The 27298-nt window shown below is 38.6% G+C and overlaps 1 protein-coding gene across 4 annotated transcripts in view; it reads right to left on the bottom strand.

Moving 5' to 3' along the window:
• Nucleotides 1-6346: 6346 nt before the first annotated feature.
• Nucleotides 6347-27298, bottom strand: part of HMGN3 (high mobility group nucleosomal binding domain 3) — a 33037-nt gene continuing 12085 nt past the window's right edge. Inside the window, exons 2-7 of one of the 4 annotated variants that reach the window (XM_066253000.1) lie at nucleotides 18671-18721; nucleotides 12469-12498; nucleotides 8590-8646; nucleotides 7350-7463; nucleotides 7145-7231; nucleotides 6347-6821 (exon numbers count right to left, since the gene is read on the bottom strand). In XM_066253000.1, the coding sequence (XP_066109097.1) occupies nucleotides 6783-6821; nucleotides 7145-7231; nucleotides 7350-7463; nucleotides 8590-8646; nucleotides 12469-12498; nucleotides 18671-18721 (378 nt within the window). In that variant the 3' untranslated portion in view covers nucleotides 6347-6782. Of the gene's footprint in view, nucleotides 6822-7084; nucleotides 7232-7349; nucleotides 7464-8589; nucleotides 8647-12468; nucleotides 12499-18670; nucleotides 18722-27298 lie in introns of those variants that run through there. The other 3 variants (XM_066253001.1, XM_066253002.1, XM_066252999.1) reach the window with 3 other exon arrangements.

A 27298-nucleotide genomic window follows, 5' to 3' on the forward strand; every position in this document is an offset into this window, starting at 1 on the left:
CCTCAGAAAAATACAAAAAAAAAAAAAAAAAATTCTAACTCTTGGAGCTGTTTGAGCGATAATTTCCTTATAACTACATTAAAATAAGTCTGGGAAACCTGCTGCTGGTCTTGTCATGAAGGAGACTATAGACTCCACAGGAACTTAGAGTTCTTTCCATCTTCAGAGTTGATGACTTGGCTTCAAGGAACTCAGTGAGACCCATTAACCCAGGTTCAGGTGTATTTGTCTCTAAATAAATGTTCCCTCTTTAATTGGTAATTATGTTGTAATTCTAAATTAAAAGTAAAAATATGATTACCTAGATGAAACAAGAATTGTTACAGGAATAGTACCGCAACAAACTTTAACATGTTCTTAAACTTATAGCATTGGTGTTTTAAAAGGCTTTAGCATAAATAATAAGTAAATAAAATAATCATGGTTTAATATTTTTATTAATTTAAAGGAATATTGGCCAGAATTGTGGTTTATATGTTTGGGTTACACAATCCAGTTAGCTTAACTTGGAAACGGATATAGCGGTGGTAACAACCCTGAGTCTGGTTCTTCCCTGTTAAAGACCACATTCAGTTCAACAAATATATTTACTGGGCCTCTCTGTGTCAGGCTGTAGAGACACAAAGAAGAATGAGACAACACTCCCTGCCCTCAGGGAGCTAACATCTCACCAGCCCATGCTTTGACTAATAATACTTCCTGAATACTTACTTTGTGCCATTTAACACTTACAACACCCTATAAAGCAAGTACTAGGTACAGTATTATTATTCCCATATACAGAAGGAAACTCTAAGGTATATGCAGTATGGAAACACTGAGTAACTTATTTTTGCTTATACAGCCAGTAAGTGATGAAAACAGGATTTGAATCCAGGCCGAATGGTGGTTGCAGAGTCCACAAACCTAGCTATTGCACTATATTGCCTTCTTAGCAAAGCACAATTCTTCCTTTTGCACTGTTGAGAGGAGACACACTGAGCCGAGGCTGTCTCCCTATGACAAACATACATGATATATACTCATTAGAGCATACCTACAAGGCTCATTCATAAGCATCCAATTTCAATTCAATTGGCATTATTGAAAATCTATAGTTTTCCACTTAGGCACTGCACTAAGTGATTTCAAAGTGACCAACTCATTCAATCTTAACAACTTTATCAAACAGGTATCTCTATTATAAGAATGAGAAAACCAAGAGGCAGCAGTTAAATGATCTGTCTGGGTTCACACATTAGTGAGAAATAGTGCTGGGATTTAAACCCAGACCTCCTGAGTCTAAAACCTGTGCTTTTAGTAGCCTCATAAATGTCATTTTAAAAGTAGTTTTTGGTATATTCACAAGTTTGGACAGCCATCACCACTAATTCCAGAACCTTTTTATCATCCTAAAACAAAAATTCTGTACGCATTATCACTTCCCACTCTTCCCTTTCCCAGCCTCTACAACCATGAATCTACTTTCTGCCACTGTGAATTTGTCCATTTTGAACAACTCATATACATGAAATCATATGTGTTTTTTTGTGACTTCCTTTTGTCACTTAGCATGATGTTTTCAAGGTTCATTCAGGTAGTAGTATATATCAATACTCCATTTTTTTATGGCTACATAATATTTTACTATATGGATATACTGTATTTTGTTTATTCATCAGTTAATAGACATCTGGATTATTTCCACTTTTTGGCTATTATTAAAAGGCTGCTGTAAACATTCATGTACAAGTTTTTGTACCAACGTGTGTTTTCAATAATCTTGGGTATATATCTAAGAGTGGGATTGCAGGGTTATATGGTAATTCTATGTTTAACTTTTTGAAGAGCTTTCAAACTGTTCTCCAAACAGGTTGTACCATTTTACATTCCCACCAGCAAGATAAAGGGTCCAATTTCTTCAATCCTCTCCAACACTTATTTTCCACATTTCTTTTTTTTTTAAATAGCCTTCCTAGTGTAATCTCATTATGATTTGATTTGTATTTTCCTAATGATTAATGATGTTGAGCATCCTTTCATTTACATATTGGCTGTGTCTTTGAAGAAATATCTATGAAATTCTTTGTCCATTAAAATTTTTAAAAAATTGTTTATTGTAGAATTGTAAGAATGTTTTATTATATTCTGGATACTAGACCCTTATCACATATATGATTTGCAAATAGTTTATCCTATTTTGTGGGTTGGCTCCTTAGTTTGTTAGTTTTTAATTTTGATGTTGTCCAATTTATCTGTATTTTATTAGGTTGCTTGTGCTTTTGGTATCATACCTAAGAAAACATTGCTTAATTCAAGGTCATGAAATTTACATGTAAATATAACTTTAAAACTAAACTTTCAGACTTTCTTTTCTCCCACAAGGGAATGATGTATAATCTCTGTGCCATTTTAAGTGAATGTGAACTTCTCTTTGGCATTGGAAACATTGAGCTTATTTTTACTAGGTGATGGAAACAATATTAAAATAATTGAGGAATTCACAAATTTTCTCCCAAATTAATTTATATAAAGTACATATTCTAAGTCCTTAAATTGTGGATTTTATTATTATCTTAATAATTATAACTATTATAAGATTTTAAAACAAGGTTCAGAATAAAAGAAAAGAATAAAAAATGTCTGGAACTCATGATTAAGAGGAAAATATCCAAAGAAGAAACACTTAGCAGATGTGATAGCTAGAAGATGAGACAAGTTCCCTGTCTCCTAGGCTTGGCACTTGTATCTCTAATCAAGATTGAAGTCTTCTAAAATTTAGGGACAGGAAAAACTTTTGTTTCATGATCTGTTCAAACTCCTTTACTATGTAAATGTACATTAAAAACATTATGGGCCTGACTAGGCGGTGGCGCAGTGGATAGACTGACGGACTGGGATGCCGAGGACCCAGGTTCCAGACCCCGAGGTCGCCAGCTTGAGCGCAGGCTCATCTGGTTTGAGCAAAGCTCACCAGCTTAGACCCAAGGTTGCTGGCTCGAGCAAGGGGATACTCGGTCTGCTGACTGCCCACGGTCAAGGCACATATGAGAAAGCAATCAATGAACAACTAAGGCAGGGGTCCCCAAACTATGGCCTACAGACCGTATGTGGCCCCCTGAGGCCATTTATCTGGCCCCGCCGCACTTCCGGAAGGGGCACTTCTTTCATTGGTGGTGAGAGTACTGTATGTTGCAGCCGCAAAGCGCAACATTGCTCACATACAGAACTACTTCCGGTGACGGGGGACACACGCGTCAGGGCTCTGGGGCTCTGGAAGCACGTCATATCATTTGTTACGGCTAGCAGTGACAAATATGGAATCGGACATTGATCATCTCATTAGCCAAAAGCAGGCCCATTGTTCCCATTGAAATACTGGTCAGTTTGATTTAAATTTACTTGTTCTTTATTTTAAATATTGTATTTGTTCCCGTTTTTTTACTTTAAAATAAGATATTTACAGTGTGCATAGGGATTTGTTCATAGTTTCTTTTGTAGTCTGGCCCGCCAACGGTCTAAGGGACAGTGAACTGGCCCCATGTAAAAAGTTTGGGGACCCCTAAACTAAGGTGTCGCAATGCACAATGAGAAACTAATAATTGATGCTTCTCATCTCTCCGTTTCTGTCTGTCTGTCCCTATCTATCCCTCTCTCTCTGTCTCTGTAAAAACAAAACAAAAAAAAACATTATGGGACAGTTCACCTAGAGTTGGACCAAGGTCCAACTTGACTTCTCACAGAATTAAAAATGGGTATTTCAGGGCATTCGCCTCTCAAAGCCTTCTTACTCCACTATAATCCATGGGAGCAGTCTCCAGGGAGGATTTTAGGACATCATATGATTGTACAAAGCGAGCAGTTCATTGCTTAACCTCAGGGGGTGCCATTTGACTCAGAGTTATTACAGATGCAAAGGGTCTTAACTTTCCAGTACAGGAACAGACACGTGTTTGGAGAAGGGGGTCTTTATCCTAACCTGAATAAATTTACCAAAGGGGTAGCAATGTTGCAGCAATGGGTATCCTACACTTTCTATGTGTTCGTAGGTAGTGCATCCATATCCTTGGAAGTGTATCCATCAAGTTTTCAGGTTCTGGGGAACCAATTTGGGGCTCCTGGGTTATTTTGGTAGCTGGCTGCTCTATAGTCATCTTTTGTTTTGTCAATGTGGCAGTAATACCCATGCGTTTTAATAGACTCATGGCCTACAGGACCCCTGATCTTTGGGTGTTTGAAATAAAAGTAATAACATCAATGGTTACTGTAAATAATGATTAACACTGATTTCTCACTAAAAAAAATAGGAGAAATATCACAATTCATAGAAGAAATTCAAATGACCGTTATACATAAAAAGCTCATTTTATGAGTAGTAAAACAAATTGAAAATTAAAACAGTAAGGCATTATTTTTCATTTATGGGACTGTCTGAAATAAGAGCACTGGCAAAGGTAGAAGATGGCATTTATATACTGTTGACAGAAGCGGATGGGCATGGTTTTTGGCAACAGTCAAAATGTCAAATGTACGTTCCCTTTGACATTCCACTTCTAGAAAATTGAGTTGAAATATGTAAGTAGGCATAGTTTTGTGTACAAGAATGTTTACTGCAGTATCTATGGCAGCATTGCAATATTTGAAATAGTCTGTCTCCAATTATAATTTATTGCTTGAATAAAGTATAAATAGGATGTTTTCTTCCGTTAAAAATTACATATACATATGTTTGTGCATATACACACACATCTACATAGTCATAGAAAAAGTGGTGTGCAGTGATTATCTCTGGAACTCAGGAATGGGGGAAAGGAGAACTTTGACTTTTCTTTTTATATATTATTGTATTGTCTGACATTTAGAAAAATAACCTATAACACCTTCATAATTTTTTAAAAGTAAATCTATGGAGTTTATAGCCCACTTCTGAATTGAAAGCTAGCCAGCAATGTATTTCAACTGTGTACTAAAAAATGTTGAAAATATTGTAGAGTGTTCACAGGATACCAGCTATTTTTCTTTAGGTTAAAGGTGGTTAACACTCATGAATTAAAGTACATTTCCTAATCAGAAGCTAAGGAAACTGCAAATGAGATTATTCGGTATAATATGGTAGTTGTTTTCTGCAGAAGCTTAATGATAAACTAGGTACAGTGATAGAATTAAGAATGATGGCGGGGGGAGGAGGCTGCTTTTGTTGATAACCACAACAGAAAAACATCTAAGGTCCTGAGGAACAACAGCTTTGTTGTAAGAGTCTTTAAGCAGCACAAACAATATTCACCATCTTAAAACTTTCAAGTCTTTATCTAAGAGGAATCCCCAGAATTCAGCTGTCTCAGGGTGCTCATGCAGTTACCAAACTTCTCAGGAATGTACACAAACAAAAAAAATTACATTCATAAAAGGACTCCTCTGTTCCTAGCACAGCTATGTCTTTCCAAAACAAAAGGATATTGCTATGGTCTAAATGTTTGTGTCCCTCCAAAGTTCATGTTGAAATTTTTACCTCCCAAAGATGATCGCATTAGAAGTAGAGCTTTTGGGAGGTACCTAAATCATGAGGGTGGGACTCTCATGAATGGAGAGTGCCTTTATGAAAAAGGTCCTAGCCTCTTCTGCCATCTGAGCATACAACGATAAATCTACAACCTGGAAGGGAACGCTCACCTGACTGAATGGTACTCAATCTCAGATTCCAGCCTTCAAAACTGCGAGAAAGAAATTCCTGTTGTGATATTTTCTTATAGCAACTTGAACAGACTAAGATAGACACTATGTATAAAATTCAAAAGAACAGGTACAAATTCTGGTCATTCTTCTTCCTGTGGGCCTGAAGTAAGTCACATATTTTCCTAGAAAAGAGCTCTAATAATACTTTGCCAACTCCTTTCTTAGGTTGACCCGCGACTGGAATGTTGTCATGCTAGGTAACGAGTTTTCAAAGCTGTGAAGTCTTCAATGAATGAGAAAGTATTTTAGTACAACTGTGACTCAGTATTATTTTGAAAGTGGGTAATTTTCAAGGATGAGCCCAAGTTTATGGTTTTTCACTAGTTCTGGTTTAGCAGAACACTATCTGTTTATAAGGACTTCAAAAAAAATGGTGTTTGATTAAATTTTATTTATGGTAATCATTGCGGGCTAGTTCTGGTATGAAGTGTATTAGATATAAATCTACATTGACACTCACAGATGACTTTATTAAAATAAAAACATTTTCAAATGCCACAATGTTAAGAAACAACCTTATTTGACTTACTAGAGATTCCATCATGGCACAGACTGTATAAATTCTTTGTATCTTCTACAACAATAAGATGAAACACTGCCTAAATTTAGTAAAAACACTACTAAGAGACAGATATATTGCAGGCAAGAAAACTTTTTATTTTAAACCACAAATAGTCAGCAGATGGCCACAACTATCCATGTTTCATTAAAATCACATAAACCTAGGTACAAAAGCACCACTGATTATTGCTCTAGAAAAACTGCATGAAAACTTCAAATATGCACAGTAAAAACACCACAGTATACACAGGAATAATCTTTTAAAGCAAATGTATGAAATGCTGAATCAATTTTACAGCCAGCTTCCAATATTAAATTTATCTTACTTGAGGATGATGGAAATTTTCAAAAAGATTATGAGAAGGTAAAATGTCCATCCTTGTATATTCTCGTATGCCAACTAGTAGAGTTCTAAAAAAATTAGCATTTACAAAACTTGGTAAAAATAGCTTTTAGAAGTTGTCCCAAGAGGTACATACATAAAATCAACCCCAATTTTACATGACAATTCACTCTCCCTCGTTATCTACAGTTTCAGTTTTCTGTGCCTGTAAAAAAGAAAGAAAAAAGATATAGTTACTATTAAAACTACTATACACCAAATTAAAGTCCACCCCACCAACACACACACACTTCACAATATCTTTTTTAGCAGCTCTACCACAAAACCTATTTCAATGCTGGGTGTAAAACAGAAAAGGAAGGAACATATTATGCAAACAGTTTGCTGCATTTATTGCTTTCTGCTTTTCAAATGACCACAAAGCATTACCTGAAAGCTTCTACTTGTTCATAATAAACAAAACCACACCACTATCTTATCTAGTCACTGCAAACATGCAGAATTTTCTACTGTACCCTTAACTCTCACTGTTTCAATCTGGCCCTTTACTGACAGTGTGCTGGGTAGGGTACCTCTGGAGGTTGAGACACTAACAGTTGAGCGAGAGATGTAGATCTGCAATAACATTACAGTCAATGAAAAGAGACATTAAGAACATGCTATCACCAGCTGAAGGATCCAGCAATTTCTTAAAACACGGATTCAATCAGTGGGAGCTATTTATGCAAAGTACCTCTTCAACTTTAGTTTCACCATTTTCAGATGGTGCAGTACCTTCCTTTCCAGCTTCCTGCTTCTCCTCCTTCTTCCCTTTAGCACCTTTGTTACTCTTTGTTCCAGGTTCTTTCTAACAGGGGATCAAAGCACAGACAGAGTATGTTAGACACAGCATGATGTTAGCTCAGATCCGTCAGCCTCCGTCTAGACGCAGGTAAAGTATTGTATAACCTACGGCCAAAATGGTGGCTTTAGAAGAAAATGGGAACCCAGTTTTGCTGGGCATCGACTAAGTTACTCAGAGTCTCTGGAAATGTAACAGGCTGCTTAGAGAGTCCACTGGACTTTCCCTTCTGGGAAAACACGACATTTTCCCTTATTATTTGTCTGGGTTACCTCTCTGCTTTCAACAAAGTGAGAAGTGGTTCTGTCATGCAGAGAACAGCAGAGACTGGTGAACCCAGCAAGCGAAACACCTCCCACTGGGACATGGGCTTTAGGGACTAGAAAGCTGAAAGAACATGACAATGAAGACCTAGATCCTCACTTTAAGGCCAAGCTACAGAAGCAAGTTCTGGTTGAGAATCACCTACTCATACCACAACACACATAGCTTCAGACAATTCACAACAAGAGGCAATACTCTGAAGGGCAGAGTAGAGAAAGGCCATTCAGGGTGTCTTAATTATTCTGTGCTTTAGTTTCTTCATAGGCAAAATAGGCTATTTGTATTTATCTCAGGAGGGTTGATGTGAGGGACCTATGAGAAAAACAATCAGAACAGGGCCTAGCACAGTATAGGGGCCATATAAATGTGAGTTGCTATTAAGTTATTTGCTAGTATTAATTATTATGTGATTATTATTAGTCATCAGACAGGCCTACTAAGACCAGGGATGCGAAGTCAGTAGCCCCTTCCCCAGGGTTGCCCATGACAGGCACCCCCCATCTGAGCTCGTAGGAATGGCATGCTCACAAGAAAGCTACCAACCCAAACCCCTTGGACCTGAGGCTTCTCAAAACAACAAGCTCTGATTGCCTTTGTTTTATTGACCAAAAGGGAAGCACATTCCCGGTAAAACATAAAACTGTGCTTTATGCCTTTTGAGAAAGCCTGTAGCAGGGGTAACAGTTTTCCAGTTAATACATTTAGCCTGAACCATTAAATGCGATCTTTCCTTAGATGACTTCTGGATATGAAATTATAATTTATTCACTGTGTAAAAAGCCAAAGTGGAGGTGGGAGCACCTCTTACCTTAGCAGATGTTTTTCTTGGTTTAGGTTTAGGCTCAGATTTGGGCGGAGTGGGTTTCTGCAAAGATATGAAAGTAAATAAAACAAATACTGACAAGGACAACCATCAGCACCAAAAGGAACATAAAAAGACTACAAAAGACAACAGACCTTTATGCCTATGATTTTGTTCATTTAAAAAATATTTTGTCCTATTTTTAGCATCAGGTAACAGCATTTCATAACTCTCTTCACCCTGTGTTCTCAAGTGAACAGCAGGTGAGATTTAAAAGCCGACTCATTATTCCCCAGTCCAGAATAGCTCTCTGCGAACAGGTTTCACTTCTATCTCTGATGTCTCTGTACTTCCTTTTATCACAGCACAGTAGCAAGAGGAATGACTCAGGCTCTCAGCCAAATGACTCAATGAATTCAGCCACCCTACCCTTCCCAACAGGCTAGAAATCACAGCACAATCACAGGCAAAGCCCATCCGGTAATGAAGACTGTTGCCTGTGAAGTATTTCAAAATCATTTCCAAATCCTTCCACCTCCGATGTCGATTTCAAGTTCTGTAGCCAAGTGTCTTCCTACTTCCGTCATCTCCAAGGCCAGCTCAAGGTGAGAAGAATCTTTTGCCCACCCAGACACGGGGCTCATTTTATCCCTAGAGCTTTGTATTAAGAATATGATTATAATGACTACATGTCCTCTGTTAGCCCCCAAAGTTTGTTTTTTTGCAGACCTTTTTTTTTTTTTTCTTAAAGAGACAGAGTCAGGAGAGGGACAGACAGACAGGAACAGAGAGAGATGAGAAGCATCATCCATCAGTTTTTCATTGCAGCACCTTAGTTGTTCATTGATTACTTTCTCATATGTGCCTTGACCGTGGGGCTACAGCAGATTGAGTAACCCCTTGCTCGAGCCAGTGACCTTGGGTCCAAGCTGGTGAGCTTTGCTCAAACCAGATGAGCCCATGCTCAAGCTGGCGACCTCGAATTCTCGAACCTGGGTCCTCCACATCCCAGTCTGACGTTCTATCCATTGCACCACCGCTTGGTCAGCCCACAGATCTTATTAGCCAAAGAACCCACTAGGCAACTAGTTTTCTGTTGCCTCATATGGTTCTATTCTCCATTCCCGTGAGCTGGGCCGGCCTGCCCTGTGGCCATGGTCTCCTCCACACAGGCCCGCAGCCCTGGCCTGCTTCCCAGGGTTCAGAATGGGTGATACACAGTGACACTGGGGAAGACAGCCTGTTTAAATCACTAGTTTCCTATTGCTATTTTAGGGCAAATATTTCTCTTATGGAGCTAGGAAAAAAGAGTGTAAACCTCTCCTGGCACTAGTGGGGAATGGTTTTTCAATGGAAAACACTGGGCAGAGTCTCCCCCTGTGGAGAAAAGTACATGTTCCTTCCCAAGGCCTCTGGGTGTTTCAGGTTCCTATTGAATCTGCATCTTCTTCATCAAAGGCATAAAATAAAATTGTGGACAGCTCAATTCCTGAGGATCGGCTGTTAGACATGACATTTCAAATAAAAAAAAGAAAACTGAGCTTGAAAAGTAAGGAATGTTTTTATTAATCTTCTTACCACTCTAAATCTGCAATCTGTTCCCCAAATGCAGCAGCTGCATGGTTCCTAAATTTTCAGGATTTTAAACATTTTATTTTGAGCTTTGATATATCGTATTAACATACACTTGTGTTCTCAATTTACAGCAAGAAATTTCCTTTCATGTTATTTTCTGTAAGACAGCTCTTCTCCTCGGCCCCCTGACTCAGCATTCCAGTGTTCTGAGAGGACAGGAAATGACCAGGTTTCAGCCGAACCCCGCTGGCCTCTGAGGAGGCTCTGCACAGCACCCTGGGCAATGATCTCAGTGGAAGGTGCTTATATTGCTGGTTCCTGACGCTCAGGAAAAGCTTTGTTATGAGTTTTGATTATTATTTGACTTACAAGGTCTATCCCTTTAATGGACTAGAGATCCATGGAATACAATGGCTCTCAGTCAAATCTCTAGTTAATCCTAAAAAAAGTTAAGACTAACTTCTTTGTGTGTGTGTGTGTGTGTGTTTTTCTGAAGCTAGAAATGGGTAAAGACAGACAGACTCCCGCATGCGCCCGACTGGGATCCACCCGGCACACCCACCAGGGGGCGATGCTCTGCCCCTCCGGGCGTTGCTCTGTCGTGACCAGAGCCACTCTAGCGCCTGGGGCAGAGGCCAAGGAGCCATTCCCAGCGCCCGGGCCATCTTTGCTCCAATGGAGCCTCGGCTGCGGGAGGGGAAGAGACAGAGAGGAAGGAGAGGGGGAGGGGTGGAGAAGCAGATGGGCACTTCTCCTGTGTGCCCTGGCTGGGAATCGAACCTGGGACCGCTGCACGCCAGGCCAACGCTCTGCCACTGAGCCAACCGGCCAAGGCCAAGACTAATTTCTGAACCATGGTTAAAGCTATTGTTAGTTACTATTAGAGCACACCATCTTTAAGGGGTTTCAGGAGAATCTGTATTAACTGTGTATACACACAACTGCACCTCCCCGCTCCTACTCTTTCTGGTGACTCTGACATCAATTCCTTAGGTCAGGACTTATGTAAAACACGTGAATTGAGTTGGCTCCCTCACCTCAAACCCAGTTATACTTCTCAGCTTGTAACTGGTCCTACCATACATTTCTGCTTTGATTTCCTAACCTGTGCCAGGCATAGGTGTTGGCCGAGGATGAAATCCATGCTTCCCCGAAGGCCAAAGTAGCTTGCGACTCCTGTACTACCTAAGTGTGAGGATAAAAGCTGTCAGCCTGGAGGTCAATGCCTTTCCCTGGCATCTCAGTGGGCAGTGTGGCTGCTGCTATTTTAGCCAAAATCCTCCACAAAGAGCCAGGCAGACCTGTCTTGGCAGAATGAAGACTGGACATGAACCGGCAGGACAGCAGGGAGGAGCACAAGAGCCGGCGAGGAACAGTGTGGTGAGAGAGCTGGGGCACACTCACTGCCGAGGCTTGGCACACTTGCCCATCCCTGATTTAAGGATCTAACCCTTATCCCTTCCCTGGGCCTGGCCCACAGGGGGAGACTCCAGGTGGCAAAGTGGAATCAGTACTCTTTCAAAGATTCTCTGGTTCTGAAGTGAGGCTCAAGTGTATGGAGACAGGTAACTTTCAAAACATTCTGACTAAAGGAAGAGTTGTAGACAGAGAATCAGAATTCTCGTCCACTGTAGCTCGTCACAGGCAGAATCGGAAGGATACAACTTTGCGTAACGTACCTCTTTTGTTTCAGAGATCTCGCAACATTAACTGTCTGTGCTTTATATTCCTGGTCATGGGGCTGGCCACTGTTTTGCACTATCACATCTGATCATGAGAACTGCTTGGCAACAATGATAGAATTTGCTATATATATTGTGACCCACATTAATTTCCAAAAAGCAAACAAAAACTCTCAAGAGAAACCCTTAATCTTCCTTTTGCTGCTTTGCTCTGGCCAGAGGGAGCATGTAGTCACAGGAACTAATACAGGGCCTGCGGGAGGCCTGTGGCCCCCTGAGGCCATTTATCCGGCCCCGCCGCACTTCTGGAAGGGGCACCTCTTTCATTGGTGGTCAGTGAGAGGAGCACATTGACCATCTCATTAGCCAAAAGGAGGCCCACAGTTCCCATTGAAATACTGGTCAGTTTGTTGATTTAAATTTACTTGTTCTTTATTTTAAATATTGTATTTGTTCCCACTTTGTTTTTTTACTTTAAAATAAGATATGTGCAATGTGCATAGGGATTTGTTCATAGTTTTTTTTTATAGTCTGGCCCTCCAATGGTCTGAGGGACAGTGAACTGACCCCCTGTGTAAAAAGTTTGGGGACCCCTGAACTAACACCAAAGGGTTTCTAAAATACTCACCGCTGACAATCTGGCAGACCGTCTTGTGGGCTGCAGAGGAAATGGAAAAATACACATTTTTGGTGGTTATACACAATCAAGTTGATTTTTAAAAATTCTTTCTTAATATTTTGTATTTATAAAGAATGTAATGTATGACTCCATCACCCTCTCCGGGTAAGCACAGTGAAACACCTCAAGGGACCCTGGACACCCAAATGCTCAAGAGAAAGTGTTTCTGACAGGGAATAGCCACACTTCACAGAAGTTGCCTCTTCTGATTAAGAGAGTGGCAACTAAGAAAGAAAAGGAAGGTGAAGTTAGGCTCTGAACCCTAATTTCTACTTTTGTGGTAAAACTGATATTGGGAACATTGAGGTGCTCTTTAAGTACTCTGATTCTTGTTCTTTACAATGGAAGAAAAAAAGCTTATAAGTTAATACAAGAGACTATTGTGTAGAAACCAAAATAGCAGGAGTTCCCTGCCTTGTTACTATGTTAGAAAAGAAAGTGACTGCAAGTCTTAGGCAGTTAACGAGAAACACCTACTAAATGCATATGTTTACAGATTTAAATAGAGTAAGAAGTTCACTAAACTCTTCCTTCAGTTTGGGAGTTTAGAGAATTTAGAAAGAAACTGTGTGGAGACTGATGTTTTTCAGGAAACCTTTTCTTCTTCAGTGCTAGTGCAAGTTAGCAAATGAGATGACAAAGAAAATTTAAAACAACAGAACTCTTCTAGGCATTTCAGAAATAAGCATACGGAATTGATATTCTACTTACCACCAGCAAGAGGGATTGCACATTCTAAGGGTACAACTGCTTCTCTTTAAAAGTGTCTCAAAGTAAATACTCCATACTTGTCTATTTTATTCACTGCTCTAACTCTAGTAGAAATAAATAGTATGCCACCTAATATATTGTAGATACTCAGTAATATTTGCTCAAAAAAAATACACTCAAGCTTTTCCCTAACTCTTGCTGTCTTATGCTGACTTTGCCTCATTACAACAGTGTAAATGTTTAAAATAATTTTTAAGGGGGTCAGCAAAAATGATCAGTAGCAGCCCATGCCATGACTGCAAGAAATCATGTAATTCTTAAAGATGTGCTTAGGTCAGTCTAGGTCAGGTGTTCAGGCAAAACTGGAAGAAATATATTTCTTGCCATCTTCACATCTAAGAAATTTCTTGCTGAAAATAGCCACAGGAAGCTAAACTCATCTTCCTTTAAACTACAGAAGGAAATGAAGGGCCAGAGCCTTCATGAATAATTTTAACCCTGGGGTCTCAAGGAAAGATCAGAACTGGACTTAAGGCTAGCTTGCTGAACGTGCGAGATGCAGAGACCGTGCAGGATAAGGGCTGGCCGTGATGTATTCATTACACAGGGAAAGAGGAGGCATTGCTTGGCACAGGGCATGGGAGGGGTGCCTGTACCAGGTGCTTCGCAGGGACTACCATGGTGTCTGTTAGAATTATCATGACAATACATCATGAGTCACTGGGAACCAGAACTCAAACTCTGTGATGCCTTTTCCAGAATGCTTAGTTGCATGAACTGGGTATCACTGAAGAAAAGGCACCAGTATCGGTCAAACAAGGCAGCAAGCCGGTAACTTGTGCTTCTTCATCACGGAGTCAGAGCATAGAGGAGCAATGAACACAGCAAATTACCAAAAAGAGCTCAGTTTTGATGCTTCCGTGGCCTCAAGAACTACCCACACTATCTCACAAGCAAAGCACAGCCAGCAGAAGTGGCAGACTTCACACTAAATAGGGGTGAACAGACCTTATCTGAAGCCCTCTCCACTTGGTGCCAACTTCTGTGTTCCACGCTGGCATCACCTCCCTGTTCACCTCCTCTGTCGCACGTCTGCACCCCTCCTGCACAGGACCATCTTCTCTAACATTTCTGTAGCTCCACTGCCTACTAAGGCCCCTCAGAAAATGTGGAGGTGAACAGAAGGGGTAAGTACCAGCAAGTGTGAACTTGGGAGAGGTACTAAGGTCACTACTTACTGCACTTTTCAGATGACTGTGTTTTCATCAACAGCAAGGCAAGAAGACCCTCCCCCCACAAAAAGATTATGACTTGCTGAACGCTAGCATTTTTTAGGAATAATGTGTTTAATTAAGGTCTAGACATTCTTTTTTAGACATAATGTTATTGCACACTAAATACATTACAGTAGAGTGTACATATAACTTTCATATGCACCACAGAACAAAACATTTCATGTGACTTGCTTTATTATAATACTTGCTTTATTGTGGTAGTCTAGAACTAAACTTGCAATATCTCCGGGGTATGACTGTGCTCAGGTACTATTTAGTTTGGGGCCTGAAAAGGAGCCAAATATGTTCACTGCTACTCATAACCACCTCCCCACCCACCAACTAGCTATCCTGGTGAACAGTGGAGTGAGGCCCAATCCTGTGAGAAACTCCCCGGCTCATGCCCCTGCTCCTTTCCTCCCAATGTGAGCACCGAACCACATCAAGAGGGAGGTTGATGTCAGAGAACCCTTCGGGATTTCCAGAGGGACACTCCAATCAAATTGCCACTCTGCAGGGGCTGAAGGCTGTTCCCATGTGAAGACTCACTACCTCTTTTATAATTCAGGTCCAGTGTGAGAGTTGCAAAATCAAAAATCTAGGAAATTAATGTAAAAACAAGGTTTGCTTCTAATTAATCTCTAAAAGCACATCTTTTACTGTAAAATCATTTTATGATTTCCTGCCTACAAGTTACCAGCTCTTCTTTCTGTGCTATAAAAAATAAGAATTTTCTTAAATTTTCCTTTCTGGTGACCATCAAAAGAGATTTTCTTTTTCACTGCAAACAGTGGAGGCAGAGACAGACCTTTTACTCAAGTCAGCAGGACGGGGTACACATGCCAGTGTGTGCACCTTCCTGGAAAGTTCCATCAGCTTTCACAGCCATACGATCTATAAAGGTTTGGACTATGTTGATTAGTTATAAAATAGACTAGACTGCTATTTTTCCCTCTTTGAAACACTAGAATTTTGAAGTATTCTTTTGAGACTCAGGCTATTGGGCAGGACCATTATGAAAATAAATATGTAAGAATTTGTCTCAATTTTGTTGATTGTGAATCCTCAGGAAAAGTGGGCAAAAGAATAGTTCTTAGGGAAGGCAGGAAGGAAGGCTTTTAGAACAGATCAGGATCTGTCACTGTGTATATAGGTGCTGGGCACAATGGAATTATTCAGTAAGCATTTGCTGAGTAGATGATCATTCCCTGGGTTGGAGGAAATCTGGTGAAGGCTACTCTGACAGACACGGAGTCTTCCTTTTATGTCCTGGAGGCAAAAGCAACATGAAAGTCTAAACTTGCTGTGACAAGTTTCACTGGGCTAGAGATAGCTAGATTCAAGTAGAATCTCTGGACTTTGCTGAATACTGCTTGAAAGGTATCAGTCATTGCATAGGAATTTGGAAGTATGTTTATTTTTATGAGATTTCTTAATGCTCCTGAGCCTGACCATGTATTCCAAACAAAACCCAAAATTCTAGTTGCTTTTAATTCCCAAACACAAATGAGGAACTAAATAGAAATGACCTTCTTCGCAAAACTGGGAGGTAGGAAAGATGTAAATCAGAGCCACGGCAGAGCAGAAGCCCCAGATAATCAGATTTTTACGGCGACCACAAAAGGTGCATAAGGACAGAGGACTCAGAATCAGGACATTCAGTTATCTTTCCTGGTTTTGCAATTTACAAGTTGCAACATGTAGGGAAAATTATATATGTCTCTGAGGACACAGGCTGCATTAGTGAAAATGAAGGTGATAACATCTGCCTGTTATCAAACACAGCACTTCTCTGACATTTGCTACGCCTTTTCCTTGCTTATTTTTCTTTATAGCAAATGTCCAATTACTTTATTTTACTCTCTTTCTCCCCTGCTAAAATGGAAGCTCCACAACGGCAGAGACAGACGTTTGCTTCTTTTGTTCCCCGTGGACTCGGCAGGGCCTCGGACAGTGCTTGGTACAGTACAAGTGCTCAATACGCTTCTATCAAGGAATAAATCTGCTTTGCCCTCATTTTTTCAGGGTTATTATAAGAATCAGATTAAAAAAATGTATGTGGAAGGGCTTTGTAAACTGCGGAGTGTAATGACTTTAATATATTGTTTTGCTCATTTGTTGTGCAAATACTTAACTCTGCACCACACCCTTCAAATATCACAGCGAGGATAGAGGCTTTTCAAATCCTTTGTAACTGGTATCTTTGCTATAGTCGGGCATGTGTATAATCAATGGCATCACCAGAAAATTCAAACAATTCAGTGGGGGTAAGAATCAATAAATATACTGTCTGATAGTTCTTACCCTAACCCCTAAACCATCAGCTAGCTCACTGACCTTTTTTACTTCCCAAACAATTGAGCTGATGTTCTGAAGAAATATCATGAGTTTTAAATTGGTTTGGGTTTAAATGACAGGTAGAGTCTTGTCAAGGAAAGACTTTTGTTAGCAATAATATAACACATATAATAATATAAAGTAGAATATTAAAAATAATAATATAGAAATAAAAATAGAGGCATATCTCTCAGAACACCTCAATAAAGCAAATATTGCCATAAAAGCGAGTCACAAAGTTTTTGGCTTTCCAATCCATATAACAGTTGAATTTTTATACTGTAGTGCAGTCTATGGGTGCGCAATAGCATTATACCTAAAAAAATAATGTACATACCTTAATAGAAAATACATTATTGCTAAAAAAAATGCTAGTCATCATCTGAGCCTTCATCAGGTGCCACAAACCTATTTGTAAAAAATGCACGACCTATCTGCAAAGCACAAGAAAGCAAATCATAATAAAACAAGGTATGCTTGGAATATAAATAGTAAAAACTCTGGTGGTAAAATAATATGTATGAGACAGCTGCATAAGCAATATTCTTTTACATAAATTCTAACGAGTTTGATTGCTTTTAATGAAGAAGGGCTGGAAAGACTGTTTTCACCATCCAAGATCTATTGTGTGCAATGGTTTCTAGGTTTTCTGACTGACAGGTCAATTTCAATAGTAGTCCCTAAGGAGAAATTCAAATGCATTTCATGCCCAAATCTAAAATCATTAAAGTTCATTATACTTAGTCAACTGTCTAACAAATTATATTTCTCCATTTTCAAGAAAGTTCAAACATTCATTATTTTTTGGGTGGTTCTAGCATTTGTATAGTGACGATTTTGGATCACAAACTTCACCTTCTAAACTGTTAGACATTGAATGTTAGATATATGAATGGTGGGGACTAGGCAGTACAGTATAGGCAGTTTTGTTCTGTTTTTAAATTATTTCTTTATAGATTCTGTTAAAGAATTTCCATTTGGCAGAATGAATTTCCTTGTACAAATCTTGTGTAGGGATTTTATTTTCATGATAAATGCCTCTGAATTATTATCCACAATATGAATCACCTAATCAAAGAATCTGTAACTAGATACTATTTTAATTTATCTCATGATCCATTTTAAGTTTATAAGTTCAACAGTAAGAGCTGCAGTTTTACAACACACTGCAAACTCTGTGCAAAAGTGAGTGCCTGTCACCATAGTTACCATCTTACTTGGTACTATTTCGTCTATCTCCTTTTAGAAGTTCCTGTTACCATGGAAGGTCAAATGCAAGCATCTCTTCCAAGTTCTAGCTTTTTGGAGGTTTCTGTATTTTAATACAGAGCTGCTTTGAATTATTGCCTAATTAATCTTTCTGACTTAAAAAACCCAACTTTATTATTTTGACATCCTGTGTATCCTTACATAGTTTTTGACTTTAGGGATGACTCCTCTTAGGCAAATATTCAGACCCCAAAAAGTAATTTATAATTCACTCACTGGAGCAGTGAATTTATTAAATCAACAGTCTATCATTCTCTTGCTGTGAAAGCAGACTTTGTTCTCCTTGATGAATTTACCTATTATCTCAATTTTTGCCCAGAAGGAATTCTCAGTATCTGTATTAACAGACAGCAGGACCGGCAGGTAAAAACATAAACAACATAGTAAGTGGAAAATGCCTCATCTGTGAACCGATGACTACACAGTGACACCGTTATCTCTGGTTTATGTGGTCTCAACAACCTTGTACAGGAATAGTATTTATTTAGATGCAAACAATCATAATAATATTAAAAATTCCAGTTAAATAATTAAATATAGGATGTCAAAGATACACTTACCTCCTGTTTAGTTACTTTCGATCCATCCTTGCCCTCTGTATTCTCTGGAGACTGGAAAGAAGGTATTTCAGTGAATTGTATTTAAATTGGAAAACACACATTAGAGGGAGATTTAAAAAAAATCTTATTTAAATTCTCTGGGTCACATAAACCAACAGATGTTTTGTGGGGAAAAAATAAGTTTGTAAGAGGATATGTTTTACACACACACACACTACATTTATCTGCATAACTGCTCTCATTTTAAACCAGGAGCAGCGTAAGAATTGATATGAGTCTGTGTTCTCAATGTACATTCGCCCTAAACAATTTTCATTCTTTGATGATTTCATGTGGGATAAAAAACAGGGACCCAGCAGTCAGTGTCCAGGGTGCCTGGGACCCGTCCACATGTTCCGGGTGCTCTGACATTCTGAGATGAGGGCAGAGTATGGGGAAAGCCCAAGCTAATTGCAAAAGCAATATTTTCATCTCATACTTCCCTAGTTTTGATTTCTAGTCCATTTCCTAATCTGACTTGATATTGATTATTTTTATAAAATACTACTGTTTTTCCACTATCCACTCCAGCCCCTCTACCACACTCTCAGCCTCACAAGACAGCCAACCAAGTGTGCTGGTGCCCCAACTGACTTGTTCCCTGATTTAATCAAGCCCAATGTAGCACCTACCCGCCCTCATGACAGCTCACACCTGCCTCTTTCACAGGCTTGCATACAAGGAAAAGAGACTTAGACTTACATGACATAGCAATTACCCCAATATATTTTCATTAGCTAAAGATAATAAGATTAAAACAATGAAACTAATTAGAAAACTGAACTATTTAATACAAGATATGAATAGAGTTGCCATAAAGAAAAAATACAAATAGCGAACCAATATTTGGCACAGTATTTGGCTTAGCAAAATAAAACAGCTACATGGTAATGCCTTATCTAATAAAATGAGAAAAATGTAAGAACATAAAACCTAGTATTTGCTGGGGCAGGTGACACTGTAAATGAATATAATATTTTCAAATAACAACTTGGCAATATGAAAAAGACACATAAAACTAATCATACAATGACCCAGTGATTCCAATTTTAGAGCCAGGACTCAAAGAAAGACTGTGAAAATAGAGTTTTATTTGTACTGTTTCTAATATAGAATAACTGGAAATGTTTAAGTAAACTATGTTACTATTAATGCAACTATTAAAAATAGTAAGGGTATGGGACTACAATAGAAAAACCACATAAAATAATGCTAAATTAAAAATATAAAATAATATGTAAAACATAGGTCAGAAGTATATACAATCTTTGAGAAAGACAAAGGACATAGTAAACCTTCCCTTCTTTCTAGGGTTTTCCTGTTACCCAGTCTATCAGTTCACCTCTCTCCAGAACTTCTCAGATCCATGGAGTTCTCTTCTGTTTACCAACTGAATATTTTCCCTCCTCCAAGGAACCTTCTCTATCATGAAAGGAAACAAAGCTTCTCTTTTCTGTTCTCCACTCTCTTGCAGAAGATTGTCGGGTTCTCAGATCTAGTGCTGTTATCAGTCAGCCAAATTAGAGAGGGTGAAGTTTTAAAAAGTCTGACCACATAAAGACAATCCCTAGGTGGGCCATTTGGGTGTGCTCACTTCCTTGGCTGCAAACTCCACCCTTCTGGCGTTAAACCAGTAGACAGACTCTGTTATCAAGGACTCCTGGGCTGTCCTTCATACCTCTCAGGCTACTTAGTAGATTTAAATCTAAGGTACTCTCTACCTGTTATCAATAGGCATTCATTTTATTAAAAGTGTTTTTAATTTATTGATTTTAGAGAGCAAGGGAGAAAGAGAGAAAGGAAGGAAGAGAGAAAGAAATATCTATTTATGCATTCATTGGTTGATTCTTACTTGTGCCTTGACTGGGGATTGAACTTGCAACCTTGTCATATCAGGATGACACTCGAACGAACTGAGCTGCCTGGCCAGAGTCGGATAGGCATTTAAAGAAACAGCACATAGCTATTGCTGATGTTAAACAACATTAAAAATAACTTAATGACATTATTTTCATTGGGTTAGTGAAAGCAATATGACTCAGAGATCATTCTCTAAACACTGATCTAATAATGTCTGAATTGGATGTAAGTTATTGAAAAAGAGAAACTTGAAAAGATGCCACATAAAAAAGCAAGTATAATTGAAAATATTAATGCCTTCAGATGAAAGAATGTAAGACTAAAGATGTGAAAACTACAACTCTAGGCAAAGTTAGTTTCTGGGAAATCTCTCCATCAGGGCTTTCTACTAACAAGCATGTAACAAACTTACAGTCAGGAACAACCCAACTGATCTTTACCCTGGGATCAGTGTGGTACTATGGCATGAATGCAGGTCAGGACACTAGCTTAAATCTCGGTTTTCTATGTAGGAGCTGTGTGATCTGGGGCAGTGCCTTGATCACTGTGGCTGCCTCTTTATCTGTGAATGATAGATGATAATGATATGGAATTCAAAGAGTCATGCTTGTGATCAAGTGAGACGCTGGGGAAAGCATTTCATAGACTGCAAATAGTCATCTAGATGTTATGCAACAAAGATATAAGCTCTTAATTAGTCTTCTGAATTATCAAATATAAAATTATATTCAGTAGAGCCTTGAACTTGAACATGACCTCTTACATACAGATTCCTGGCAACCTTGTCATCTGTTCTTTTTGCACAGATGAACAGGTGTTACATTTCAAAAAGACCAACCTTTTCAGGCTATTTTATCACACACCCTGTCTAACATGAACATTTAGCCACGAGGCTGGAGATAACGAGGACATGGTAAAGGGATTAAAAGAGAAGTCTGAAGTTTTCTGTCCCAAGGGATGGTGAGGAGTAAAATCAAAGAAAAGGGGCAAACAAGGCTTGAGTGTACATAGATGATCTCAGATCTATTTCAGTATTCTACCAGGGTGATGGAAAGGAGCTAAGATGGGGGAGGATTCCAAGGCAGAGAGGTTCTTGCCCCCACTCCTTATAGGGTAGGTTTATGCTAATCCTTTTGAACTCAGGATGGTCAAGAGGACAGAGAACCGTGGTCAAACAAAAAGGTGCCATTCACATATCTAAGGTTCCTTCAGCACCCAAGTGGCACAGGACTGCATTGAGAGCCAGCACGGGGCAGGAGACATACATGGTGGCCAAAAGGAGGGCATAACAGGGATTCTTGACGTTTAGAACACCACTGATAGCTGATCTGAGGGAAAGCCAACAGGCAGGAAAATCACTGAATACCTGCTGATTCAATGAGGACAGAGAATTGGCCAAGAAAGTCTGAAGTTTGGCAAAAATCAAAAGGCAGTTGAATTCTTTTTTAGTAAGAAAACTTGAAACTAAAAGCTTATTGGAATAAAAACTTGAAACACAAATACTAAACCACAGATAGTAAAAGAAATATTGAATTGTCATCAATTGTTGAGAAATTAGCCCAGAATACAAGAAGTAAAAAGAAATGAATAATATGTGGTTAACAGCCTCATAAAGCTACTGGCTACCATAATAGACAGCACAGGTCTAGACAATAACCACCATAAAAGATGAGAGCAGAATACATCAGAAGTTAAAGGTTCTTGTTTTGTTCTGAAGGACAACACAGACACAGAAAAATTTTAGATTTTGTTATAATAAAATTTAAAGATAAGTCATTAAACTTTTTAAGAAAAGAAATAGAATCTATAAACTTACAACCAGGAGGAGTGAAAGTAAGCACGTTTTACAAATAAAAGGTAAGGGAGAAAAGAACAAAGCCAGGGAAAACACATGATACATAGAAACCACAAAGTCAGTCATTAGAAAAGGTTCAACTACATTAAGAATCACAATATACCTAAACAAATTATACTCACTCATTACAATGTCAAGTGACAGAAGAAAACAAGAATATATGTATATGCTTCCACTTCACAAATTTTAAAACATGAACAAGTCAATATTATGGATTATACATTATAATCCATAGGATTATATACATCAAATTCATAATGGTTGTCTCTAGCGAGGCTGACAAGAGAAAGAAACCAAGGGGTGTTTCAAACTGAACTTTATCTGTAATGTTTTGTTTTATTTATTTGAAGTATGTGAAGCAAATATAAAAAAATATTTAAAACTGTACATTCTGAGCAGTGGGTAAATAGGAATGTTATATTACTTCCTGGATGTTTCCGTATTTAAATTTTTCCAAAAATATATTACCAATATTAGGGGCAGGGCTAGAAGCAAAGGCCAGTTGAACAGTGCTGTGTCTATTGCCTAACACAAATCCCACCACTGGGTTTACTTCATAGCTTTTCCTGTGTTTCTTAAATGGCTTATAAATCTGATTCATACACTGCCTCTTCATTTTCTGTTCAAGACAAATAACTCATAATCGCTTCATTTGTGCTGATATGAAGAAACTGGAGTAGGACAAGAGTGGAAGCCGAGCGCATTATAAACACTGATTCAAAACTCTCCCTCTTGCGCCAGTGTGGAAGGAGGGTGGGGCCGAGAAAGCATGGATTCTTTCAGTGCCTGACCAGCTGTACTACAACCTTCCTTACTTTATACTGGGGTAGTCAACCTTTTTACACCTATCGCCCACTTTTGTATCTCTGTTAGTAGTAAAATTTTCTAACCGCCCACCCCACCGGTTCCACAGTAATGGTGATTTATAAAGTAAGGAAGTAACTTTACTTTATAAAATTTATAAAGCAGAGTTACAGCAAGTTAAAGTATATAATAATGACTTACCAAGTACTTTATGTTGGATTTTCGCTAAGTTTGGCAGAATAAATCTTTATAAAACAACATACTATAGTTAAATCTATCTTTTTATTTATACTTTGGTTGCTCCGCTACTGCCTACGATGAAAGCTGGAACACTCACTAGTGGGCGGTAGGGACCAGGTTGACTGCCACTGCTTTATACAAAGATGCCTGGGTTCTGCCTCTGAGGACAATAAAGTGTACTGAATGGGACACAACTGTATTTTCCGTAAGACAACAGGACCAGCAGTCCTTCTCAAGAAACCATGAAAAGAAATTTGAAATTTCATTCTGTAGACCATCCATATGGGATCAACAGGAAAAATTACCCAAATGCTGAGCTTCTCCTTTTTTAAAAATTAAAATAAAACCTTTATTTATTGATTTTTACAGAGATAGAGGGAGGGGGAGGGAGAAGGAGAGAGAAAGAGAGAGAAACACTGATTTATTGTTCTACTTATTTATACGTTCATCGGTTTATTCCTGTATGTGTCCTGATCAGGAATTGAACCCACTACCTTGGTGTCTTAGGACAATACTCTAACCAACTTAGCTATCTGACCAGGGTCTGAACCTCTCTTTCCATATACAGCAGTTATCACCTTATAGAGGGCACTATGAGGGTCATGAACCCAATTTTCTTTCTCCGAACTTAGGAAGGTATCAGAGAAGATGACAAAATCATTCCGCCTTTCAACAGTTGTTTGGAACATTTCTAGATGGCAATAGCCTGTGGATTTGTCAGTGCAGAGGAAGACAGACTGAGGGTGTGGCAGGAAGCTGGGAAGTGTAAGTGTAGTACCCTGTGCCATGTTTCTCAGCCATATGAGAAAGGGGAATTCAGGATTCTCAGCAAAGAGTACTGGACCTTATATTAAAGTTCCAAAAAAGTCTTTACTAGTAAATGCAGGTTCTCAGAGTTGTGCTTCTAAAGTTTTTAGTGACAAAGGATTTATATTAAGTTTACATAGAGTTATATTGCTTTATAACTGAAGTGAATTAGTTGAATTATTTTAACCATTTGCCAGCAGCCATAGAACAAATCCAGTCTCAATTCCTGGGTTATTCATGCTGAAGGAAATGTTTAACTCAGCTTCTTTTCTTCAACTAACTTTCCAACCCCCTTTCATTCGAATTCCTCTGACCGGGGAATAGAATGAGAAATAGCTAACTTGTTTACCAATCCCTCAGCCCCCTTCGTCTGGTCATCCGACCATTCCTCAACCCCCTTACCTAGTTAATGATATCCCCATCTCTCCCTTCCACCCTGGAGCGGCATTTAAACTAGCCAATCGAGAAAAAATAAGATTGTACGGTCAACACTCCAGCCGGTGGAGCAAGACCCAGCATCCTAGGGCCTGCATTAGGGATAAAAACAGAATTTGCCCTCTGCCCATGCACTTGCTAGCTGGCTTTGAAGAGCAGCAGCACGCACTTCTGCAGAAGCTATTAAAGCTGCCTTGCCGAGGTATTTTGTCTCCACAAGTCTTGCTTAATTTCATTTCTAACAATGCTAATGTGGAAAAGCTGGGAGCAGACAGAACCAATAATCACTTTTTAAATGTGGGGACTGTATTACTTGGAGGTGATTCTTTTCTAATTTGTTGGCTGTTATTTTCAAATTATTATTTACTTATTTAAAATTTCTTTTAAAGTTAATATACAATTTATTTTTTAAAGTTTTTAAAAAATTTTTAAATTTATTCATTTTAGAGAGGGGAGAGAGAGAGAGAGAGAGAGAGAGAGAGAGAGAGAGAGAGAAAAGGGGGGAGGAGCAGGAAGCAATCAACTCCCATATGTGCCTTGACCAGACAAGTGCAGGGTTTCAAACCGGCGACCTCAGCATTCCAGGTCGACGCTATATCCACTGTGCCACCACAGGTCAGGCAATATACAATTTCTGTTACAAATGCAAACCTGGAGAAAAGAAAGCAGTCCAATAGTGAGCTGGTTAGCAGAGGACAACCATTCTAGGACAAAAAATCCAAATAATCCATCCAGAGAAGGCTGAAATGTGACTATAACTATTTCTGCTAAGAGTAACACATAACTGCTTCTACAAATGGAGGCACTGTTCATAAAATCTTATGAGGCTTTTCAAATAACATTTCTCTTAAATTCAAATATTCCTATAACACATGAAATAGTAAAATTTTTATTCAAAGCCATCAGGACCATTGTTTAACATTAGTATGGCTGTTTTTCATCCATCCTGGAAGTGTATTTTGGGAGCTTCCAATACTGCATTGCTTTTTAAAATAATCTTTAAAAATCCAATACCTGGAATTGACAGACCATATGCAGAGAATTAATAAGAAAATGAATGTGAAATTTCTTTGCTAATGTGAATTTCATTAACTTCTATAAACCCAAAATGCACCTATTAAAGTCATGTCAGGCTAGTATCTTCCCAAAGTAATATTTTGTTGTTAAAGATAAAAGTAACTGAGTAATAATTCTGCTTTAAAATACGTTGGATGAATTGAAATAAACAGCAACTCTCTCTTTTCTGAGGGATAGTTTTAGGGAAAAGATCTCACACTGTAAAAGATAACGTTCAATTAGGTTCAGTGAAATCTTATTAGAATAAATATGCATAATTCAACGATGGGAGTATACTGTTAATATTAAATAACTAATTCAAAATATTGTATACAGCTCCTTAGTGTGAGTTGCCTCTTTCATGAGAAGTAAGCTTTTTCCACGTGTAGTGGTTTTGTATGGAATGGGATCACGGAAGAAGCACCTGACTGAGGTCAGAAGGCTGCACTCTATTTGGCCTCCAATCTCTCAGTGTTCCTGGGCCTAAATTTCTCAAGAGTAAAACTAAGAAGATAGACATGAAGCTCTCACTTGACTGACTTATGTGGCTGCTCATCTACTTATTAATTGAACTGCAGAAGTAAGTGTCACATGAAAATTATAGAGATTCCAGGTACTGTGGTCTTGGAAAATGACAAGAGAAGAGACCCAGAGGAATAATTATAGTCTTAATAAACATGCATATTACACTGTGGTCAAGGCAATGATCTAAACGAGTTAACCCTTATTACAACTCGGTGAGGTTGGTAAAATAGCATCACATACTCTTTATAAATGAGGAATTGAGGTCAGAGAGATTAAGTAGCTTGCCCAAGATTACGCAGCTGGCAATCCTGCTAGTAAGTGGAAGGGCTGGGATTCAGACCCAGGTAGGTTGGCTCAGAGTTCATTCTCTTAACCACTACACCACTCTTAAATTTTCTCAATTTCAAAATTGGATGCAGATCTGGGATGCTAGAAGGGCAAAATGCTTCCAGTTTGAGAAAGTAATCTGTATACCTAGCCAAAGAATACATAAAATGTAATGGAGTGTTTATTCCCCTTCATTCATGAACTTCTTGGAATTATAATAAACAATTTCACATTTAAAATACTATATGTTGAGATGCACATAAATTTACTAGTCTGAGATTGCAAATGGTCACAGACAGTTATAAGTATTTCTGTTTCACTATTAAAAACTAAAGACAAAACACCAAATCATTCCTATAATTTTTTATAGTATTTTACATTTCTCAATGCACTTGCACATTGTTCTTGCATTTGCTCCTCTCAAAAGCATTGAGAAATACAGGGGCAGTCTTAATATTGCCACTTTACAGATGAAGAATAAAGGTTCAAAAGGTCAAGTTACTTTCCCCTGCTAAAGAGTGGCAGAGTCAACACTAAAAATATGTCTTCCAACTTTTATACCTGGGCTCTGAGAAGTGTTACTAGATGGTTCTTTTTGCCTACATCTAAATTAACTTCCAGCAAATGGTAACACAGTTATGATGTTCCTTGTATTGATATTTTTACAAAACTAATCAGCA

This window comes from Saccopteryx bilineata, chromosome 1 (assembly GCF_036850765.1).
Source record: "Saccopteryx bilineata isolate mSacBil1 chromosome 1, mSacBil1_pri_phased_curated, whole genome shotgun sequence".
Lineage (NCBI taxonomy): Eukaryota > Metazoa > Chordata > Mammalia > Chiroptera > Emballonuridae > Saccopteryx > Saccopteryx bilineata.